Source organism: Chiloscyllium punctatum, chromosome 23, assembly GCF_047496795.1.
Source record: "Chiloscyllium punctatum isolate Juve2018m chromosome 23, sChiPun1.3, whole genome shotgun sequence".
NCBI classification, from domain to species: domain Eukaryota; kingdom Metazoa; phylum Chordata; class Chondrichthyes; order Orectolobiformes; family Hemiscylliidae; genus Chiloscyllium; species Chiloscyllium punctatum.
The window spans coordinates 21,690,666-21,710,306 of NC_092761.1; the positions used below are offsets into that span (position 1 = coordinate 21,690,666).

General features: G+C 48.2%; 2 protein-coding genes and 1 non-coding gene across 4 annotated transcripts; 2 read left to right on the forward strand and 1 right to left on the reverse strand.

The window, feature by feature from the left end:
- Positions 1-13: 13 nt before the first annotated feature.
- rpl10 (ribosomal protein L10) lies at positions 14-2,173 on the forward strand. The gene is made up of 4 exons (XM_072592957.1): positions 14-158; positions 938-1,076; positions 1,400-1,562; positions 1,962-2,173. Exons 1-4 carry the CDS (start codon positions 122-124, stop codon positions 2,115-2,117), a joined length of 495 nt encoding a protein of 164 aa, XP_072449058.1. The 5' UTR covers positions 14-121; the 3' UTR covers positions 2,118-2,173.
- On the forward strand, positions 1,638-1,778 carry LOC140494283 (small nucleolar RNA SNORA70). The gene has a single exon (XR_011963927.1). It is a non-coding gene; the product is annotated as a small nucleolar RNA SNORA70 (small nucleolar RNA).
- Positions 2,174-2,610: 437 nt separating the features above from the next.
- Positions 2,611-19,016, reverse strand: LOC140494036 (deoxyribonuclease gamma-like). Of its 2 annotated transcripts, XM_072592954.1 has the most exons (9): positions 18,922-19,016; positions 17,789-17,926; positions 15,886-15,974; positions 6,545-6,631; positions 5,773-5,882; positions 4,150-4,262; positions 3,729-3,886; positions 3,031-3,127; positions 2,611-2,941 (listed from the first exon to the last, which is right to left on the reverse strand). In XM_072592954.1, the coding sequence occupies exons 2-9, from the start codon at positions 17,921-17,923 to the stop codon at positions 2,867-2,869; spliced, it is 864 nt and encodes a 287-aa protein (XP_072449055.1). In that variant the 5' UTR covers positions 17,924-17,926; positions 18,922-19,016; the 3' UTR covers positions 2,611-2,866. The 2 variants fall into 2 exon arrangements, with proteins under 2 accessions (XP_072449055.1, XP_072449056.1); XM_072592955.1 differs by lacking the exon at positions 17,789-17,926 and having other exon boundaries at positions 18,922-18,993.
- Positions 19,017-19,641: the final 625 nt, after the last annotated feature.

Sequence of the window (19,641 nt, forward strand, 5' to 3'; positions counted from 1 at the left end):
TCACTTCTGCTTGTGACTGTTTTTCCCCCTCCCACCCTCTCCCGCTCCAGATCCCAAGATCCGGATTTTCGATCTGGGTCGCAAGAAAGCGAAGGTGGATGAGTTCCCACTGTGTGGCCACATGGTGTCTGATGAATATGAGCAGCTGTCTTCGGAAGGTAAGTTTTTACCCTTTTTACTCGTGGGATGAGGGTGTCTCTGGCTAGGCCGAAGTGAGGACTGCAGCTGCTGGAGATTAGAGTCGAGAGCGTGGTGCTGGAAAAGCACAGGGAGTCCGGCAGCATCCGAGGAGCAGAGGAATCGACGTTTGGGGCAAAAGCCCTTCATCCTGCTCCTTGACTGCTGCTTGACTTTTCTCTGGCTTGGCCATTCCTAACTGAGCAGTTAAGAGTCGGCCCCATTGCTGCAGCTCTGCAGTTGGGAAGGATGACCGTCCCCTGAAGGACGTCGATGCACCAGGTAGCTTTTCCTTGACAGTGGGAAAGGGATTTATGGTCATCGTTAGATTCTTAATTCTGGATATTTACTTCATTTGGATACCACCATTGCTTGGAGCAGGTTTCAGACTTGGGTCCCCAGAACGTTAGCTGGGTTTTCTGGATGAACAGTCCAGTGATAGTGCCACTGGGGTCTTCGTGTGTGCCAACACAAGGGAGAGGTGTCGGAGTTCTGGGTGATGCTCTTGCAGAGTGGCACCTCCTCTGCACTGATACCAGGGTTCGGATGCCAGCAGCTTGTGGCTGGGGTGGGGGGGGTGGCAGTGGTATTTGTATTTGGGGGGTTTTACTGTGTTCCTTGTGGTTCTCACCGTTCTCTTTCTCTCTCTCTCTCTCCTTTTTCTCTTTCTCTCTCTTTTTTTCTCTTTCTCTCTCTCTCCTTTTTCTCTTTCTCTCTCTCCCTCCCTCCCTCCCTCTCTTCCCCCCCCCCCCCCCCCAAGCTCTGGAAGCTGCCCGTATTTGTGCCAACAAGTACATGGTGAAGACCTGTGGTAAAGATGGCTTCCACATCCGGATGCGCCTCCATCCGTTCCACGTGATCCGCATCAACAAGATGTTATCGTGTGCCGGCGCTGATCGGTGAGGGTTTGAGCATCCGCCATCTCTTCCTGTGTCTTGCCAATTTATTGTGTGATGCTGCAGAAGGGAAATGGAGCATTGCCAAGGGGTGGGGGGAGGGTGGGGGAGAGACTGACTGATACTGGAGGCTGTTCAGGGAATGTTCTCTTGGCGGATTGCTGGGCTGGAGGGTGCTCCCAGTGACTGGGTGGGTGCTGAATGAATGACCCCTCGTTCCTGTGTGACAGATTTGATCTTGCTTTGAGGATTGGTGTGAAATGGTTTCTCACTAACCCATTCTCCCCCCCCCCCCCCCCCCCCCCCCCCACCTGTCCTTCCTACAGGCTGCAGACTGGGATGCGAGGAGCCTTTGGCAAGCCCCAGGGCACAGTTGCCCGGGTGAACATTGGGCAGGTTATCATGTCCGTAAGGACCAAGACCCAGCACAAGGAGCATGTCATTGAGGCCCTGCGCAGAGCCAAATTCAAGTTTCCAGGTCGTCAGAAGGTAAGGGTGAGGTTTCTGGGGTCAGGGGGCTGAGCTGATGGGTATGGCTCCCCTTCTCTTCCCCCGCGTAGCTCTTTGCAGTTAATTAAGCCGACCGACTCCTTGTTTTGTGGGAGTCTTGGTGTGCAATGGCTGCATACAGTAAAGCCCTCTCTCTGGTTGTGTATGTGCTCTGTTGGTCTGTACAGAGCGCACTAAGGGACCTCTGAGACAGATGGTTATCTGGTACTTTGTCCCTGACTGAGCATTAGTCAGGGACCACCCTTTCTGGATGAATGCTGCTAGTCAGTGTTTGGATAGTCGCGATGACGCACGAGTGAACGACTGACCGTGTCTGTGTGTGTGTCCAGTATCTCTCCTCCCCCCAATTGCTGACCCTCGTTTCTCTGTTCCCCTCAGATCCACATCTCGAAGAAGTGGGGTTTCACCAAGTTTAATGTGGAGAATTTTGATGACATGGTGGCGGAGAAGCGGCTGGTCCCTGATGGGTGTGGGGTGAAGTATGTGCCAGAACGTGGACCCTTAAATGTCTGGCGGGCCCTCCACGCAGTCTGAGCCCTCCTTCCATACTCTCACTTTTACCATTAAAAGGAGTATCTTAATCCCCAGGACCCTGGTGTAATGTGTGTGTGTGTGTCTGGGTCTGTGCTCTGGGCTGGCTGATGTGGCTCAGCGGTGAGGAGTGTCTGGTTGGGGGGGGGGGAAGGTTCAGGGGACGTTTAAGATGGAGAAGTGGGGTTAGGGTGTGGGGGTGCAGTCTGTCACATTGGGGGTATATGGGTGTGAGTAACCTCACACCAGGTGATGCAGTGGATCTGATCTGACTGACCCTCTGTGGCTCCAGCACCCCCCCCTCCCCCCAATAAACACCCATACAGTGTATGGGATCTACCTCTGTGGCTGTCCCCCCCCCCCATCTCTGTGTTGGGAACAACCTTTGTTCCCCACCTTCCAGGCGATCTTGTGCCTGCTCTCTCGAGTGGACTAATCTGTGCAGCAGCTAAATACCAAACTAACCCAGCCTGCCATGTCAATAAACTTGGTTTTGTTTAACTTTTAATCATCCAAAGAGCAGAGTCCACTCTCCTTCGTGTCATGATCTTGGGTTCCTCTTGATATTTGACCAAACTGCCCAGACCAGGGGAAGGATCAGATGTTTCCTTGCTAACAGGATGGTCATCAGCAAAGGCGCTCGCCACAACCCTTACATTGCCTGGAAAGCAATGGCAAGTGAATGAGAGTAGCGAAGAAAGCTTTGACTGTTGGTGTCATGGCGGACTCTCTGGGTAATTGTCGCCTGTGTGTCAGAGTTCACTGTGGGCACTTTGGTCCAGTTTAATTTCCACCTCCACTGGATAGTGGTCACTCACCTCCCCAGCCTGTGGGATTGAAACAGGAGGGACAGGTTTAAAAACGGTCACTCTCACCCGGTCAGTGTAGAGATTGTTGAAGTCTGGTATGTTCTCACCTGGCTCTCAGACAGTCTGAACTCTGCCTGGAAACGGAATGCCTTGGCTGACCCGGGCACGACAGCGCTGTAAAACCTGGAGCCGTGCACAATCATCCTGCAGATAAGGTGAAGGGCAGTTAGGTCTCAGCACCTGGTTCACACCAGGGTCATTCAGCTCTTGGAACTCCATACAATCGTGGCACAGGTATTGGGAAGGAGACTGGTCTTCGAGGAGGTCCCATAAGGGCCATTTGGCTGATCCTTAGGTTGGACGGACCCTCTGAGGAGACTATGTTGGTCAATTGGGTCTGTACTGAGTTTGGAGGACTGAGGTGTGTGCTTACCGAAAGAGACAATTCTTAAGGAGCTTGAAAAGAGGGGTGGGGGGGGGGAGGCAGTTGTGTGGAGTGTTTTGGGGGCTCTGTATCCCAGCAAGGATGTGTCGGAGGGGGTCCGGAGGTGGTTAACGAAAGGTTCTCTCCCTGTGGAATAGGGGAAGTGAAGATGGGTTTGCTGGTGGGGTCGATGTCGGTGCTGTTGTGATGAAGAGGGGACTAGCGTGAAGGCTGGCATGGACTGTTTGGACTCTGTGGCATCGTCAGTACCTGTGCTTGGTGGCCCCAGGAGCTCCCTACTTGCCCATCCCTCAGCTAGCTTGCCCCCTGTACCCCCTGCCCCCATCACTATTCTCCCCTCCCTCTTGTTTTCCAACCCACCTGTCGTATGCGCAGTGGGTCCTCTTGCAGACAGTAGTGTCTTCCTCGTCTCCAATAAGCCAATGGAAGCTGGCATCGCTGCGCACTCTGATGGTTTCCCAGTCACTGTGAGAGACGTAGCTACAGCCTGCATTCAGATCCCCCAGCAGCATCACATCCTGGGGGGGGGGGGGGGGGAGAAGAGATGACAATCAGGTTGGGTTGGGTGGATGGGGGAAGAGGGGACATGGTTTTGGGGGGGGTGGGAGAGAGGCAATGGGGGTCACGTCTTCGGGGGGCGGGGAGAGAGAGGGAATGGGGGTCCAGTCAGGGGTAGGGTTGCATCAGGGGATGGTGGGGGGGGGGGGAACGGGGTCACGTTGGGGAATGTGTGCTGCCCTTGTCCACAGTCCTGCTTCGAATGCCCATCCCCTGACCTTACCTCAATGCCCCACCTCTTCCTGACCTCCAGGAAGACTTTGTAAAGTTCCTCCATCTCCTGCACAGCATCATTGGGCGCAGTGTGTAGACCAACCAGGACAAAGTCTTTAATCACTGAGGAGACAGACATGATCCAGAGTGTAACGAAAGGCACAAGAGAACAGTGAGTCAGAAAGCTCCGGGACAGGCCCCCTTGACCCCCCCCGTCCCCTTGACCCCCCCGGCCCCCAGCCCCTTGACCCCCCCGGCCCCTTGACCCATACACGTGCCACTCTCTGGAAGAAGTTGCCCCTGAGGCCCCTTTTTTAGATCTTTATCCTCCCACCTTAAACCGACACCCTCTAGATTGGAACTGCCTGACCCTGGGGAAAAAGGCTTTGGCTATTTACCCTATGTATGTCCCTCATGATTTTATAAACCTTTTATAAGGTCACTTCCCATAGCATCCAGGGGAAGAAGCCCTAGCTGGGCCATCTTCCCTTTAACTCAAGACCTGGAAATCTTTCTTGCAGTTTAATAATACCTTCCCATAACCGGGTGACCAGAATTGTCCACGATAATCCAAAAGTGGCCTTACCATTGTCATGTACAGCTGTGACCTGACATCCCCAACTCCTGTACTCCATGCTCTGACCAATGAAGACACATACTAATTGCCCTCAGTATCGCGTCTACCTGTGACACCACTTTCAAGGAGTCATTAAGTGTGTAAATCCAGCTCTGGTTTGTCTTGCCAAAATGCAACACCTCACATTTCGGGTGGCATGGTGGCTCAGTGCATAGCACTGCTGCCTCACAGCCCCTGGGACCCAGGATCGATTCCAGGCTGTAGTGACTGTGTGGAGTTGGCCCATTATCCCAATGTCTGCGTGGGTTTCCTCCCACAATCCAGAGTTCTGCAGGTCAGGTGAGTTGGTCATGCTAAATTGAAAGGAGGGGTTAAATATAGGGTAGGAAAACTGGTCTGGGTGGGTTACTCTTTGGAGGGTCATTGTGGACTGGTTGGGCCGAAGGGCCTGTTTCCACACTGTAGGGAATCTAATCTAAAACCTTGCTAAAGTCTACGTTAACAGTATCTATCAATCTGCCTTCATCTATCTTGTTGGTCACCTCTTCAAAAATAACTCAAGTCAGTGAGACATGACTATCCTTAATCGTTCTTGCCTTTCCAAATGCATGTCGATCCTGCCTGAGAATTCTCCCCAACAATTTGTTCACCACACATGTCAGACTCATGGGTCTTGGTTTCCTGGTTTTTCTTTGCAGACTTTATTTTTTGAAATAAATAGTGACACAATATTAGCCACTTTCCAGTCTTCTGGTACCTTACTGGCTGTTGGTGCAAATATCTCTATTCTTCCTTTCCTAATTCCTGCAATGTCCTGGGATTTGCTTGATTGCATCCTGGGGATTTATTTAAGACAGTGCCCTGCAGTGTGCAGCAGGCAGTGCACCGGGATGGTACAACTGAGCGACAGGGTGAGAAGCTGCTCATTTGTGGAGAGCTCATACTGACGTGAGAGGCTGACCACGTCCTGTACACAGGGAGTATTCTCTGATGGATCCTAAACTGTAACTCCCCAGGAGAGAAACGGATCACATCGCAATCGTCTCCAATCCTTACCGGTCCTTGGAGAATGGAACACAACAATGAATGGAGCTCGAGCGAAGATGTCTGCGTTGCCTTTCTTGTCTTCATATTGGTAACTGTCCGTAATCTTCACTATGTCTGACCTTTGGAGAGTAAAAGCAATGGTTTGAGGATCAAATGCCTTCAAAGTCTCTGGCCCTCCCCCTGAGCTGTACTTCCCCCCCCCCCCCGGGAGTAAAGGCCAGTGTTCCCTTTGGCTTCTCACTTTGCTGTCATGGTGCACTGTGTTGAGTCTCCCAGGTCCCACTGTACCCTCAAGCTGAATGGATTGCTGCTGGTCTGCTGCAGATAGCAGAGGTAGACGGTCGATGGGTTCCAGCATGCAAATGGGAAGCTCGTTCACCTCATTCCTGGAGTGAGGGGCTTGCCCTGTTGGGAGACATGACAGAATGGACCCCCCCACCCCAAACCTTCCCTGGAAGAGTGGGGCTGGGGGAGGGTGGTCTTATCCTGCCCTCAGGAGGGGATTGAGAGTGGAGGCTAAGGAAGCGGGATAGTAGAGGAGAGGCCACAAAACATAAGATGAGGCCATTCGGTTCATCAAGCCTGCTGATTGATCATGGCTAGTATGTTACTCAACCCCATTCTCCTGCCCCCCCCCACCCTATAATCCTCTATCCCTAGCAGGGGAAGGTGGGAGTGGACTTGTTCTGATTGCTGGTGATGGAAGGACAGCCTGGCCCATCTCTCTAACGGTGCGTTCCCACCCAATCCCCCCCTTTGAGTGGTCAGTGCGGTCAGGTACCTGTACACAAAAACATACTGCTCCTTGTATTCGCTGCGACCCAGCCTCCTGCTGGCTGTGTAACTGTAATGGTGTACCACATTAAACCTGTGGACAGGATGGGAAGGCAATGAGTCGTGACTCCCTTCTCTCAACCCCCCCGTGTGGTGCAGATCTCCCCCAGGCCCGGTTGGCAAAATTCCAAACAGCACCATGGTTCAGGATGCTGGCCTGACTCAATATGCCGCTGCCCAGGAGACTAACCAGATAAACTGTTACATTGGCATACCTCCAGACCCATCCCAACCCTCCCTGGGAGTGTCAATCAGACCAAAGTGGGCACAGGCCCCTGGCAGCAGATGTCAGGTTAAGTGTTTGAGGGAGTGAGGGGTAATGGAGAGGAGCGAGGATTTCCAACCCACTGCCCACACCCCTCTTAATTCCTCTCCAGGACACAGCCAGTGATGGTGATGGGATGGGAATGGCTGAGATGTTGGGAAAGGAGGAGTGCAGGACCATAGGAGGTGATGGAGATAGGGTGGTAGTGTAGGGACTGGAGGAGGGGATGGAGATGGTGTAGGGACTGGAGGAGGGGACAGAGATAGGGAGGGGGTGTAGGGACTGGAGGAGGGGATGGTGGCGATAGGTACTCAGGGAAGCTATGAAACTTGTGGGGAGTGGAATCTGGTGTGCAGTGGAACGCTTGTGTATTGAGGGCTTGTGTGAGGCCTTCTGCAGTCAATGAGCTGAGATGGAGTTTGTTGGTGGCAGCGTTGAATGGGGTTGATGGAGGTGGGACGTGATGGGACCGGCATCAGGTAGGACATCCAGCAGACGTGAAGCAAAACAACAAGGCTGTGAGATAACATTGTTCAGGAATAGGGTTAGGGTTAGTGTGAGGCCGTGATATAACATTGTTCAGGAATAGAGTTAGGGTTAGTGTGAGGCCGTGATAGAACATTGTTCAGGAATAGGGTTAGGGTTAGTGTGAGGCTGTGATATAACATTGTTCAGGAATAGGGTTAGGGTTAGTGTGAGGCTGTGATATAACATTGTTCAGGAATAGGGTTAGGGTTAGTGTGAGGCCGTGATAGAACATTGTTCAGGAATAGGGTTAGGGTTAGTGTGAAGCTGCGATATAACATTGTTCAGGAATAGGGTTAGGGTCAGTGTGAAGCTGTGATATAACATTGTTCAGGAATAGGGTTAGGGTTAGTGTGAGGCTGTGATATAACATTGTTCAGGAATAGAGTTAGGGTCAGTGTGAGGCTGTGATATAACATTGTTCAGGAATAGGGTTAGTGTGAGGCCGTGATATAACATTGTTCAGGAATAGGGTTAGTGTGAGGCCGTGATATAACATTGTTCAGGAATAGAGTTAGGGTCAGTGTGAGGCTGTGATATAACATTGTTCAGGAATAGGGTTAGGGTTAGTGTGAGGCTGTGATATAACATTGTTCAGGAATAGGGTTAGTGTGACGCTGTGAGATAACATTGTTCAGGAATAGGGTTAGGGTTAGTGTGAGGCTGTGAGATAACATTGTTCAGGAATAGGGTTAGGGTTAGTGTGAGGCTGTGATATAACATTGTTCAGGAATAGGGTTAGGGTTAGTGTGAGGCTGTGATATAACATTGTTCAGGAATAGGGTTAGGGTAAGTGTGAGGCCGTGATATAACATTGTTCAGGAATAGGGTTAGGGTAAGTGTGAGGCCGTGATATAACATTGTTCAGGAATAGGGTTAGGGTTAGTGTGAGGCCGTGATATAACATTGTTCAGGAATAGAGTTAGGGTCAGTGTGAGGCTGTGATATAACATTGTTCAGGAATAGGGTTAGGGTTAGTGTGAGGCTGTGATATAACATTGTTCAGGAATAGGGTTAGTGTGACGCTGTGAGATAACATTGTTCAGGAATAGGGTTAGGGTTAGTGTGAGGCTGTGAGATAACATTGTTCAGGAATAGGGTTAGGGTTAGTGTGAGGCTGTGATATAACATTGTTCAGGAATAGGGTTAGGGTTAGTGTGAGGCTGTGATATAACATTGTTCAGGAATAGGGTTAGGGTTAGTGTGACGCTGTGAGATAACATTGTTCAGGAATAGGGTTAGGGTTAGTGTGACGCTGTGAGATAACATTGTTCAGGAATAGGGTTAGGGTTAGTGTGACGCTGTGAGATAACATTGTTCAGGAATAGGGTTAGGGTTAGTGTGAGGCTGTGATATAACATTGTTCAGGAATAGGGTTAGGGTTAGTGAGAGGCTGTGATATAACATTGTTCAGGAATAGGGTTAGGGTTAGTGTGAGGCCGTGATAGAACATTGTTCAGGAATAGGGTTATGGTTAGGGTTAGTGTGAGGCTGTGATATAACATTGTTCAGGAATAGAGTTAGGGTCAGTGTGAGGCTGTGATATAACATTGTTCAGGAATAGGGTTAGGGTTAGTGTGAAGCTGCGATATAACATTGTTCAGGAATAGAGTTAGGGTCAGTGTGAGGCTGTGATATAACATTGTTCAGGAATAGGGTTAGGGTTAGTGTGAGGCTGTGATATAACATTGTTCAGGAATAGGGTTAGTGTGACGCTGTGAGATAACATTGTTCAGGAATAGGGTTAGGGTTAGTGTGCGGCTGTGTTATAACATTGTTCAGGAATAGGGTTAGGGTTAGTGTGAAGCTGCGATATAATATTGTTCAGGAATAGGCTTATGGTTAGGGTTAGTGTGAGGCTGTGATATAACATTGTTCAGGAATAGGGTTAGGGTTAGTGTGAGGCAGTGATATAACATTGTTCAGGAATAGGGTTAGGGTTAGTGTGAGGCCGTGATATAACATTGTTCAGGAATAGGGTTAGGGTTAGTGTGAGGCTGTGATATAACATTGTTCAGGAATAGGGTTAGGGTTAGTGTGAGGCTGTGATAGAACATTGTTCAGGAATAGGGTTAGGGTTAGTGTGAGGCCGTGATATAACATTGTTCAGGAATAGGGTTAGGGTTAGTGTGAGGCCGTGATAGAACATTGTTCAGGAATAGGGTTAGGGTTAGTGTGAAGCTGTGAGATAACATTGTTCAGGAATAGGGTTAGGGTTAGTGTGAGGCTGTGAGATAACATTGTTCAGGAATAGGGTTATGGTTAGGGTGAGTGTGAGGCTGTGATATAACATTGTTCAGGAATAGGGTTAGGGTAAGTGTGAGGCTGTGATATAACATTGTTCAGGAATAGGGTTAGGGTTAGTGTGACGCTGTGAGATAACATTGTTCAGGAATAGGGTTAGGGTTAGTGTGAGGCTGTGAGATAACATTGTTCAGGAATAGGGTTAGGGTTAGTGTGAGGCCGTGATAGAACATTGTTCAGGAATAGGGTTAGGGTTAGTGTGAAGCTGTGATATAACATTGTTCAGGAATAGGGTTAGGGTTAGTGTGAGGCTGTGATAGAACATTGTTCAGGAATAGGGTTAGGGTTAGTGTGAGGCTGTGAGATAACATTGTTCAGGAATAGGGTTATGGTTAGGGTGAGTGTGAGGCTGTGATATAACATTGTTCAGGAATAGGGTTAGTGTGAGGCTGTGAAATAACATTGTTCAGGAATGGGGTTAGGGTTAGTGTGAGGCTGTGATATAACATTGTTCAGGAATAGAGTTAGGGTCAGTGTGAGGCTGTGATATAACATTGTTCAGGAATAGGGTTAGGGTTAGTGTGAGGCCGTGATATAACATTGTTCAGGAATAGGGTTAGGGTTAGTGTGAGGCTGAGATAACATTGTTCAGGAATAGTGTTATGGTTAGGGTGAGTGTGAGGCTGTGATAGAACATTGTTCAGGAATAGGGTTAGGGTTAGTGTGAAGCTGTGATAGAACATTGTTCAGGAATAGGGTTAGGGTTAGTGTGAGGCTGTGATAGAACATTGTTCAGGAATAGGGTTAGGGTTAGTGTGAGGCTGTGATAGAACATTGTTCAGGAATAGGGTTAGGGTTAGTGTGAGGCTGCGATATAACATTGTTCAGGAATAGGGTTAGGGTTAGTGTGAGGCTGCGATATAACATTGTTCAGGAATAGGGTTAGGGTTAGTGTGAGGCTGCGATATAACATTGTTCAGGAATAGGGTTAGGGTTAGTGTGAGGCTGTGATATAACATTGTTCAGGAATAGGGTTAGGGTTAGTGTGAGGCTGTGATATAACATTGTTCAGGAATAGGGTTAGTGTGAGGCTGTGATAGAACATTGTTCAGGAATAGGGTTAGGGTTAGTGTGAGGCTGTGATATAACATTGTTCAGGAATAGGGTTAGGGTTAGTGTGAGGCTGTGATATAACATTGTTCAGGAATAGGGTTAGGGTTAGTGTGAGGCTGTGATATAACATTGTTCAGGAATAGGGTTAGGGTTAGTGAGAGGCTGTGATATAACATTGTTCAGGAATAGGGTTATGGTTAGGGTGAGTGTGAGGCTGTGATAGAACATTGTTCAGGAATAGAGTTAGGGTCAGTGTGAGGCTGTGATATAACATTGTTCAGGAATAGGGTTAGTGTGACGCTGTGATATAACATTGTTCAGGAATAGGGTTAGGGTTCGTGTGAGCCTGTGATATAACATTGTTCAGGAATAGGCTTAGGGTTAGGGTTAGTGTGAGCCTGTGATATAACATTGTTCAGGAATAGGGTTAGGGTTAGTGTGAGGCTGTGATATAACATTGTTCAGGAATCGTGTTAGGGTTAGTGTGAAGCCGTGATATAACATTGTTCAGGAATAGGGTTATGGTTATGGTTAGTGTGAGGCTGTGATAGAACACTGTTCAGGGTTAGGGTTAGTGTGAGGCTGCAATATAACATTGTTCAGGAATAGGGTTAGGGTTAGTGTGAGGCCGTGATACAACATTGTTCAGGAATAGGGTTAGGGTTAGTGTGAGGCTGTGATATAACATTGTTCAGGAATAGGGTTAGGGTTAGTGTGAGGCTGTGATATAACACTGTTCAGGAATAGGGTTATGGTTAGGGTGAGTGTGAGGCTGTGATAGAACATTGTTCAGGAATAGAGTTAGGGTCAGTGTGAGGCTGTGATATAACATTGTTCAGGAATAGGGTTAGGGTTAGTGTGAGGCTGTGATATAACATTGTTCAGGAATAGTGTTAGGGTTAGTGTGAAGCCGTGATATAATATTGTTCAGGAATAGGGTTATGGTTATGGTTAGTGTGAGGCTGTGATATAACATTGTTCAGGAATAGGGTTACGTTAGAATGGGGTTAGGGTTAGTGTGAGGCTGCGATATAACATTGTTCAGGGTTAGGGTTAGTGTGAGGCTGCAATATAACATTGTTCAGGAATAGGGTTAGGGTTAGTGTGAGGCCGTGATACAACATTGTTCAGGAATAGGGTTATGGTAAGTGTGAGGCTGTGTTATAACATTGTTCAGGAATAGGGTTAGGGTTAGTGTGAAGCTGCGATATAACATTGTTCAGGAATAGGGTTAGGGTTAGTGTGAGGCCGTGATATAACATTGTTCAGGAATAGGGTTAGGGTTAGTGTGAAGCTGCGATATAACATTGTTCAGGAATAGGGTTAGGGTTAGTGTGAGGCTGTGATATAACATTGTTCAGGAATAGGGTTAGGGTTAGTGTGAGGCCGTGATATAACATTGTTCAGGAATAGGGTTATGGTTAGAGTTCGTGTGAGGCTGTGATATAACATTGTTCAGGAATAGAGTTAGGGTTAGTGTGAAGCCGTGATATAACATTGTTCAGGAATAGGGTTAGGGTTAGTGTGAGGCTGCGATATAACATTGTTCAGGAATAGGGTTAGGGTTAGTGTGAGGCTGTGATATAACATTGTTCAGGAATAGGGTTAGGGTTAGTGTGAGGCCGTGATATAACATTGTTCAGGAATAGGGTTAGGGTTAGTGTGCGGCTGTGTTATAACATTGTTCAGGAATAGGGTTAGGGTTAGTGTGAGGCTGTGATATAACATTGTTCAGGAATAGGGTTAGGGTTAGTGTGATGCTGCGATATAACATTGTTCAGGAATAGGGTTAGGGTTAGTGTGAGGCCGTGATATAACATTGTTCAGGAATAGGGTTAGGGTTAGTGTGAGGCCGTGATAGAACATTGTTCAGGAATAGGGTTAGTGTGAGGCTGTGATAGAACATTGTTCAGGAATAGGGTTAGGGTTAGTGTGAAGCTGCGATATAACATTGTTCAGGAATAGGGTTAGGGTTAGTGTGAAGCTGCGATATAACATTGTTCAGGAATAGGGTTAGTGTGAGGCTGTGATATAACATTGTTCAGGAATAGGGTTAGGGTTAGTGTGAGGCCGTGATAGAACATTGTTCAGGAATAGGGTTAGGGTTAGTGTGAGGCTGTGATATAACATTGTTCAGGAATAGGGTTAGGGTTAGTGTGAGGCTGTGATATAACATTGTTCAGGAATAGGGTTAGGGTTAGTGTGAGGCTGTGATAGAACATTGTTCAGGAATAGGGTTAGGGTTAGTGTGAGGCTATGATATAACATTGTTCAGGAATCGGGTTAGGGTTAGTGTGAGGCCGTGATATAACATTGTTCAGGAATAGGGTTAGGGTTAGTGTGAGGCTGTGATATAACATTGTTCAGGAATAGGGTTAGGGTTAGTGTGAGGCTGTGATATAACATTGTTCAGGAATAGGGTTAGGGTTAGTGTGAGGCCGTGATATAACATTGTTCAGGAATAGGGTTAGGGTTAGTGTGAGGCTGTGATATAACATTGTTCAGGAATAGGGTTAGGGTTAGTGTGAGGCTGTGATATAACATTGTTCAGGAATAGGGTTAGGGTGAGTGTGAGGCTGTGATATAACATTGTTCAGGAATAGGGTTAGTGTGAGGCTGTGATATAACATTGTTCAGGAATAGGGTTAGGGTTAGTGTGAGGCTGTGATAGAACATTGTTCAGGAATAGGGTTAGGGTTAGTGTGAGGCTGTGATATAACATTGTTCAGGAATAGGGTTAGGGTTAGTGTGAGGCTGTGATATAACACTGTTCAGGAATAGAGTTAGGGTTAGTGTGAGGCTGTGATATAACATTGTTCAGGAATAGAGTTAGGGTTAGTGTGACGCTGTGAGATAACATTGTTCAGGAATAGGGTTAGGGTAAGTGTGAGGCCGTGATATAACATTGTTCAGGAATAGGGTTAGGGTTAGTGTGAGGCTGTGTTATAACATTGTTCAGGAATAGGGTTAGGGTTAGTGTGAGGCTGTGATATAACATTGTTCAGGAATAGGGTTAGGGTTAGTGTGAGGCTCTGATATAACATTGTTCAGGAATAGGGTTAGGGTTAGTGAGAGGCTGTGATATAACATTGTTCAGGAATAGGGTTAGGGTTAGGGTTAGTGTGAGGCTGTGATAGAACATTGTTCAGGAATAGGGTTAGGGTTAGTGTGAGGCTGTGATATAACATTGTTCAGGAATAGGGTTAGGGTTAGTGTGAGGCCGTGATAGAACATTGTTCAGGAATAGGGTTAGGGTTAGTGTGAGGCTGTGATAGAACATTGTTCAGGAATAGGGTTAGGGTTAGTGTGAGGCTGTGATAGAACATTGTTCAGGAATAGGGTTAGGGTTAGTGTGAGGCTGTGATATAACATTGTTCAGGAATAGGGTTAGGGTCAGTGTGAGGCTGCGATATAACATTGTTCAGGAATAGGGTTAGGGTTAGTGTGAGGCTGTGATATAACATTGTTCAGGAATAGGGTTAGGGTTAGTGTGAGGCTGTGATATAACATTGTTCAGGAATAGGGTTAGGGTTAGTGTGAGGCTGTGATATAACATTGTTCAGGAATAGGGTTAGGGTTAGTGTGAGGCTGTGATATAACATTGTTCAGGAATAGGGTTAGGGTTAGGGTTAGTGTGAGGCTGTGATATAACATTGTTCAGGAATAGGGTTAGGGTTAGTGTGAGGCTGTGATAGAACATTGTTCAGGAATAGGGTCAGTGTGAGGCTGTGATATAACATTGTTCAGGAATAGGGTTAGGGTTAGTGTGAGGCTGTGATATAACATTGTTCAGGAATAGGGTTAGGGTTAGTGTGAGGCTGCGATATAACATTGTTCAGGAATAGGGTTAGGGTTAGTGTGAGGCTGTGATATAACATTGTTCAGGAATAGGGTTAGGGTTAGTGTGAGGCTGTGATATAACATTGTTCAGGAATAGGGTTAGTGTGACGCTGTGATAGAACATTGTTCAGGAATAGGGTTAGGGTGAGTGTGAGGCTGTGATAGAACATTGTTCAGGAATAGGGTTAGGGTTAGTGTGAGGCTGTGATATAACATTGTTCAGGAATAGGGTTAGGGTTAGTGTGAAGCTGTGATAGAACATTGTTCAGGAATAGTGTTAGGGTCAGTGTGAGGCTGTGATATAACATTGTTCAGGAATAGGGTTAGGGTTAGTGTGAGGCTGTGATAGAACATTGTTCAGGAATAGGGTTAGGGTTAGTGTGAGGCTGTGATATAACATTGTTCAGGAATAGGGTTAGGGTTAGTGTGAGGCTGTGATAGAACATTGTTCAGGAATAGTGTTAGGGTTAGTGTGAGGCTGTGATATAACATTGTTCAGGAATAGGGTTAGGGTTAGTGTGAAGCTGCGATAGAACATTGTTCAGGAATAGGGTTAGGGTTAGTGTGAGGCTGTGATATAACATTGTTCAGGAATAGTGTTAGGGTTAGTGTGAGGCTGTGATATAACATTGTTCAGGAATAGGGTTAGGGTTAGTGTGAGGCCGTGATATAACATTGTTCAGGAATAGGGTTAGGGTTAGTGTGAGGCTGTGATATAACATTGTTCAGGAATAGGGTTAGGGTTAGTGTGAAGCTGTGATATAACATTGTTCAGGAATAGGGTTAGGGTTAGTGTGAAGTTGCGATATAACATTGTTCAGGAATAGGGTTAGGGTTAGTGTGAGGCCGTGATATAACATTGTTCAGGAATAGGGTTAGGGTTAGTGTGAGGCCGTGATAGAACATTGTTCAGGAATAGGGTTAGGGTTAGTGTGAGGCTGTGATATAACATTGTTCAGCGATAGGGTTAGCGTTAGAATGGGGTTTAGGGTTAATGTGAGGCTGCAATATAACATTGTTCAGCTGCCAAGGAGAGGGGGGGTCCTCTAACCTGGGAACTGAAGTCTAGTGCGTGAGAACGTGTGTCTGTCTTTGCTGAGCGGGTGACTGAATGCTGGACCATGAATGAGCAGTCTCCGAGAGAGTGGTGGATTTGGTGTGACAGGGGATAATAACGCACTGCACTTGGGTGTAACTCTGATGTGCAACATGGAGTGCCAAGTGAAACTGGATGCCAACGTTCTGCTGGTGAATGGTGCCTCTGAGTTCAGGGTAAGGGGGAACCTCATAAAGCCTCTCACCTGTTCAGCTCCTCGATGAGATGTTCAACCACTTTCCCCTTGGAATCGCGGACCTCCATAACCAGGCAAATATCACAGCGGCTTACAATCTAACATGGAATCCAAGCAGATGGGGGTTATTATTCTCATGGGTGAAAGCAGGGGGTCTGATGATGGACACTGTCAATGTGCCCCTTATCGTTAACAGCTTGCCCAGGTCTGGATGGGTGAAGTCAGGAAGGAGATAGACCCTGTGGCGATTCCTCATCAGACCTCTTTGTGAGCAATGTTGGTCCTGCTGCTCTGACCAAGCAGTGCAGGGGGATGGACTTCAGCAACTTTGGCTGGTTCGGTCTGGGCCGCACGTGGAGGGCAAGAGTCTTACTGCATCAGTGAAGGTCTCCCGAACACTATAGCAACCCTCACAAAACTGGCAATGAGCCAGGCAAGGGGGGGGGTCACTGGTGAGCAAAGAACCCTGGGAGATAGAGGACAAGGCAGTACCTGATGTGTGTAGATAGGGGGTGTCTTTAATGGTCAAGGCACTGAATACAAGTACAAGGATGTTGATGAAACTATGTCACGTTAGTTAGGCTGCAGTGAGTGTTCTATCTTCATTATGGGGAGGGGGTGATTGTCCTGGAGAAGGTACAGAGGAGATTATTGTCTGAGATGGAGCAACTCAGCTATGATGAGAAAGTGGAAAGGCTGGGGGTGTTTACCTCAGACCAGGGAAGCTCAGAGGGAGGGGAGAGTGATCTGATTGAGGTGGACAACATTCTGAGAGGCACAGGCAGAGTAGAGTAGGTAAGGAACAACATTCCCCCCTTCATCAAAGGGCTCAATGACCAGAGAGGGGACAGTCCGAAGGTCAGGAGTGGGAACTTCCGAGAGAATTTGAGGCAAACTTCTTTCCCCACCCAGAGGATGGTGTCTGTGTCTGTGTGTGTCTGTGTCTGTGTCTGTGTGTGTGTGTGTAACTCACTGTTGGAGGGGATGGGAGAGGCAGAGAGACTGGAGCACAGAGATGAAACACCACAGAACACAAGGGTATGGGCCATGATCTGCGAATGGGGTTAGAGAAGACAGGTCAGTTAAAACCAGCACAGTCTCAATGGGGCCGAAGGGCCTCTTTTTGTTATAAAACTCTGACTCTCTTGAAAGCCCCCTTCCAAAACCAAACCCAACATTGATAAATTGAAGCAGCTTTCATTTCCTCAGAGTCTGACAAAACCACAGGATGTTGCAAAGCTCCTTCTAGCCACTGACAATGCACTCACTTCTGTAACGTTCTGTGGTTTAACGCTCCACTCCCTCAGCACTGACCCTCCGATAGTGCCCACTCTCTCAGCACTGACCCTCCGACAGTGCGGCACTCCCTCAGCACTGACCCTGACAGTGCCCAGTCCCTCAGCACTGACCCTCTGACAGTGCCCACTCCCTCAGCACTGACCCTCCGATAGTGCCCACTCTCTCAGCACTGACCCTCCGACAGTGCTGCACTCCCTCATCACTGACCCTCCGACAGTGCTGCACTCCCTCATCACTGACCCTCCGACAGTGCTGCACTCCCTCAGCACTGACCCTCCGACAGTGCGGCACTCCCTCAGCACTGACCCTCCGACAGTGCCCACTCCCTCAGCACTGACCCTCTGACAGTGCTGCACTCCCTCAGCACTGACCCTCCGACAGTGCTGCACTCCCTCAGCACTGACCCTCTGACAGTGCCCACTTATTTCAGTAGATTGTGCAGGGTTGGGAAACGCAGCATTAACAGGAATAGAATGGGATGGGCTGAGTCTTGGCGTTGGATGATTTTTGGTGGGGCAGTATGGGCTCAATGGGCTGAATGGCCTGCTTGCACACTGGCGATTCTGTGATTTTCTGAAGGTGAGGGTGCTGGGAGAGGGGAATGTTTCCATACCTTGATGATAATGTCCATTACCGCGGGTTTTGAAGCTTTGGAAGGTCCCAGACATCGGACATTGAAGGAGCAGAGCTTGAAGGAGATGATACTGTGGTAACTGGCCAGAGTATACAGCAACAGGCAACACCTCATTGTCTAAATGGGTAGGAATGGACTTCAGGTTCACTTCAGAAACACATGGGAGTCCCACTTTTAACTTCTACCATCTTCCTAACAAAGGGAGCACCGACCCTGATCCTAACCCTACCTCAGCCCTAACACTAATCCTACCCCTGACCCTACCCCTGACCCTGACACTAACTTACCTCTGACCTTGACCCTAACCCTAGCACTAACCCTACCCCTGACCCTGACTCTTAACTTACCTCTGACCTTGATCCTAATCATGACATTAATCCTACCCAAGACCCTGAGCCTAATCCTACCCCTGACCCTGACTCTCATCCTACCTTGAGCCTAACCCTAACTCTACTCCGACCTGACCCCTAACCCTACCCCTGACCCCTAACCCTACCCCTGACCCTACCCACTGACTCTGATCCTAACCTTGACTCTGACCCTGACCCTACCCCTAACTCTACTCCGACCCTACCCCTGACCCTGAACCTGAGCCTAACCCTATCCCAATCCCTATCCCTAAAACTCCAGGCACCTGTCTGGTCTCCAACAAGGAGAGCTGCCTGGCTCTTCAGCAACATGAGACATCACCCAGTTGGACAGTTGCCATGCTTGAACTTTCAGGATGGAGGCTGTGTTGCAGGGTGGACCCAGGATTTTCTTGGGAATTCATCGCCACGAACCCTATCCTTCCTCACAGCCACCCCACTCCCGTCCCCTTACTAACAGCATGGTGCTGGGACTGGGGGGGTTTGATGGTTGGAATTCCTGTCCAGGCTCTATGTCTCTCTGAGCCCACCCCTATTCCCCTCCCTGGTGCTGACAGAGCCAGTTCCCCACAGCCTCTCAGTCACAAGCTGGCTATTCAGCTGAATACCTTTCCCTGAGTTGTCGAGGGACCAGGCCATCCTTTGAGGGATCCTCAAATAGGGATAGTATTGCCCTTGTCCCCCTACAGAGTGAACGATGCCTCCCCTCCAACTCACTCCCTGTCTCTCTGGGCTGGAACTTACCGTCAGCTGTTTTCCCAAGCCCTAAGGGCAGTGAGGTGCCGCTCCTGAGGACCTGCAGCCTGTGCAGAGTGGGTTTGTCTGTGCAGAGACTGGTCAGTGTTCCTGACAGTGACCAAATTCTGATGTCATGCACAGTCAGCAGAGGAAGCTGCACAATGTGTTTCCACTAGCATCGTGTCTCTGTGTGAGTGTGTCTGTGTGTATATGTATGTGTGTGTGTCAGTGTGTATCTCTGTTGGTGAGTGTCTCTGTGTGAGTGTGTCTGTGTGTATATGTATGTGTGTGTGTCAGTGTGTATCTCTGTTGGTGAGTGTGTCTGTGTGTATATGTATGTGTGTGTGTCAGTGTGTATCTCTGTTGGTGAGTGTCTCTGTGTGAGTGTGTCTGTGTGTATATGTATGTGTGTGTGTCAGTGTGTATCTCTGTTGGTGAGTGTCTCTGTGTGAGTGTGTCTGTGTGTATATGTATGTGTGTGTGTCAGTGTGTATCTCTGTTGGTGAGTGTCTCTGTGTGAGTGTGTCTGTGTGTATATGTATGTGTGTGTGTCAGTGTGTATCTCTGTTGGTGAGTGTCTCTGTGTGAGTGTGTCTGTGTGTATATGTATGTGTGTGTGTCAGTGTGTATCTCTGTTGGTGAGTGTCTCTGTGTGAGTGTGTCTGTGTGTATATGTATGTGTGTGTGTCAGTGTGTATCTCTGTTGGTGAGTGTCTCTGTGTGAGT

Bases quoted from the DNA above. Each gene is read 5' to 3' on its own strand.
- rpl10 (XM_072592957.1), top strand. From the start codon at position 122: ATGGTGTCTGATGAATATGAGCAGCTGTCTTCGGAAG. The intron at 1,077-1,399 runs GTGAGGGTTTGA...TCCTTCCTACAG, and splicing joins TCGTGTGCCGGCGCTGATCG to GCTGCAGACTGGGATGCGAG. The intron at 1,563-1,961 runs GTAAGGGTGAGG...TGTTCCCCTCAG, and splicing joins AGTTTCCAGGTCGTCAGAAG to ATCCACATCTCGAAGAAGTG.
- LOC140494036 (XM_072592954.1), bottom strand. From the start codon at position 17,923: ATGAGGTGTTGCCTGTTGCTGTATACTCTGGCCAGTTACCACAGTATC. The intron at 3,128-3,728 runs GTGGGTTGGAAA...CCTTATCTGCAG, and splicing joins ACCCACTGCGCATACGACAG to GATGATTGTGCACGGCTCCA. The intron at 2,942-3,030 runs GTGAGAACATAC...TCAATCCCACAG, and splicing joins TCAGACTGTCTGAGAGCCAG to GCTGGGGAGGTGAGTGACCA.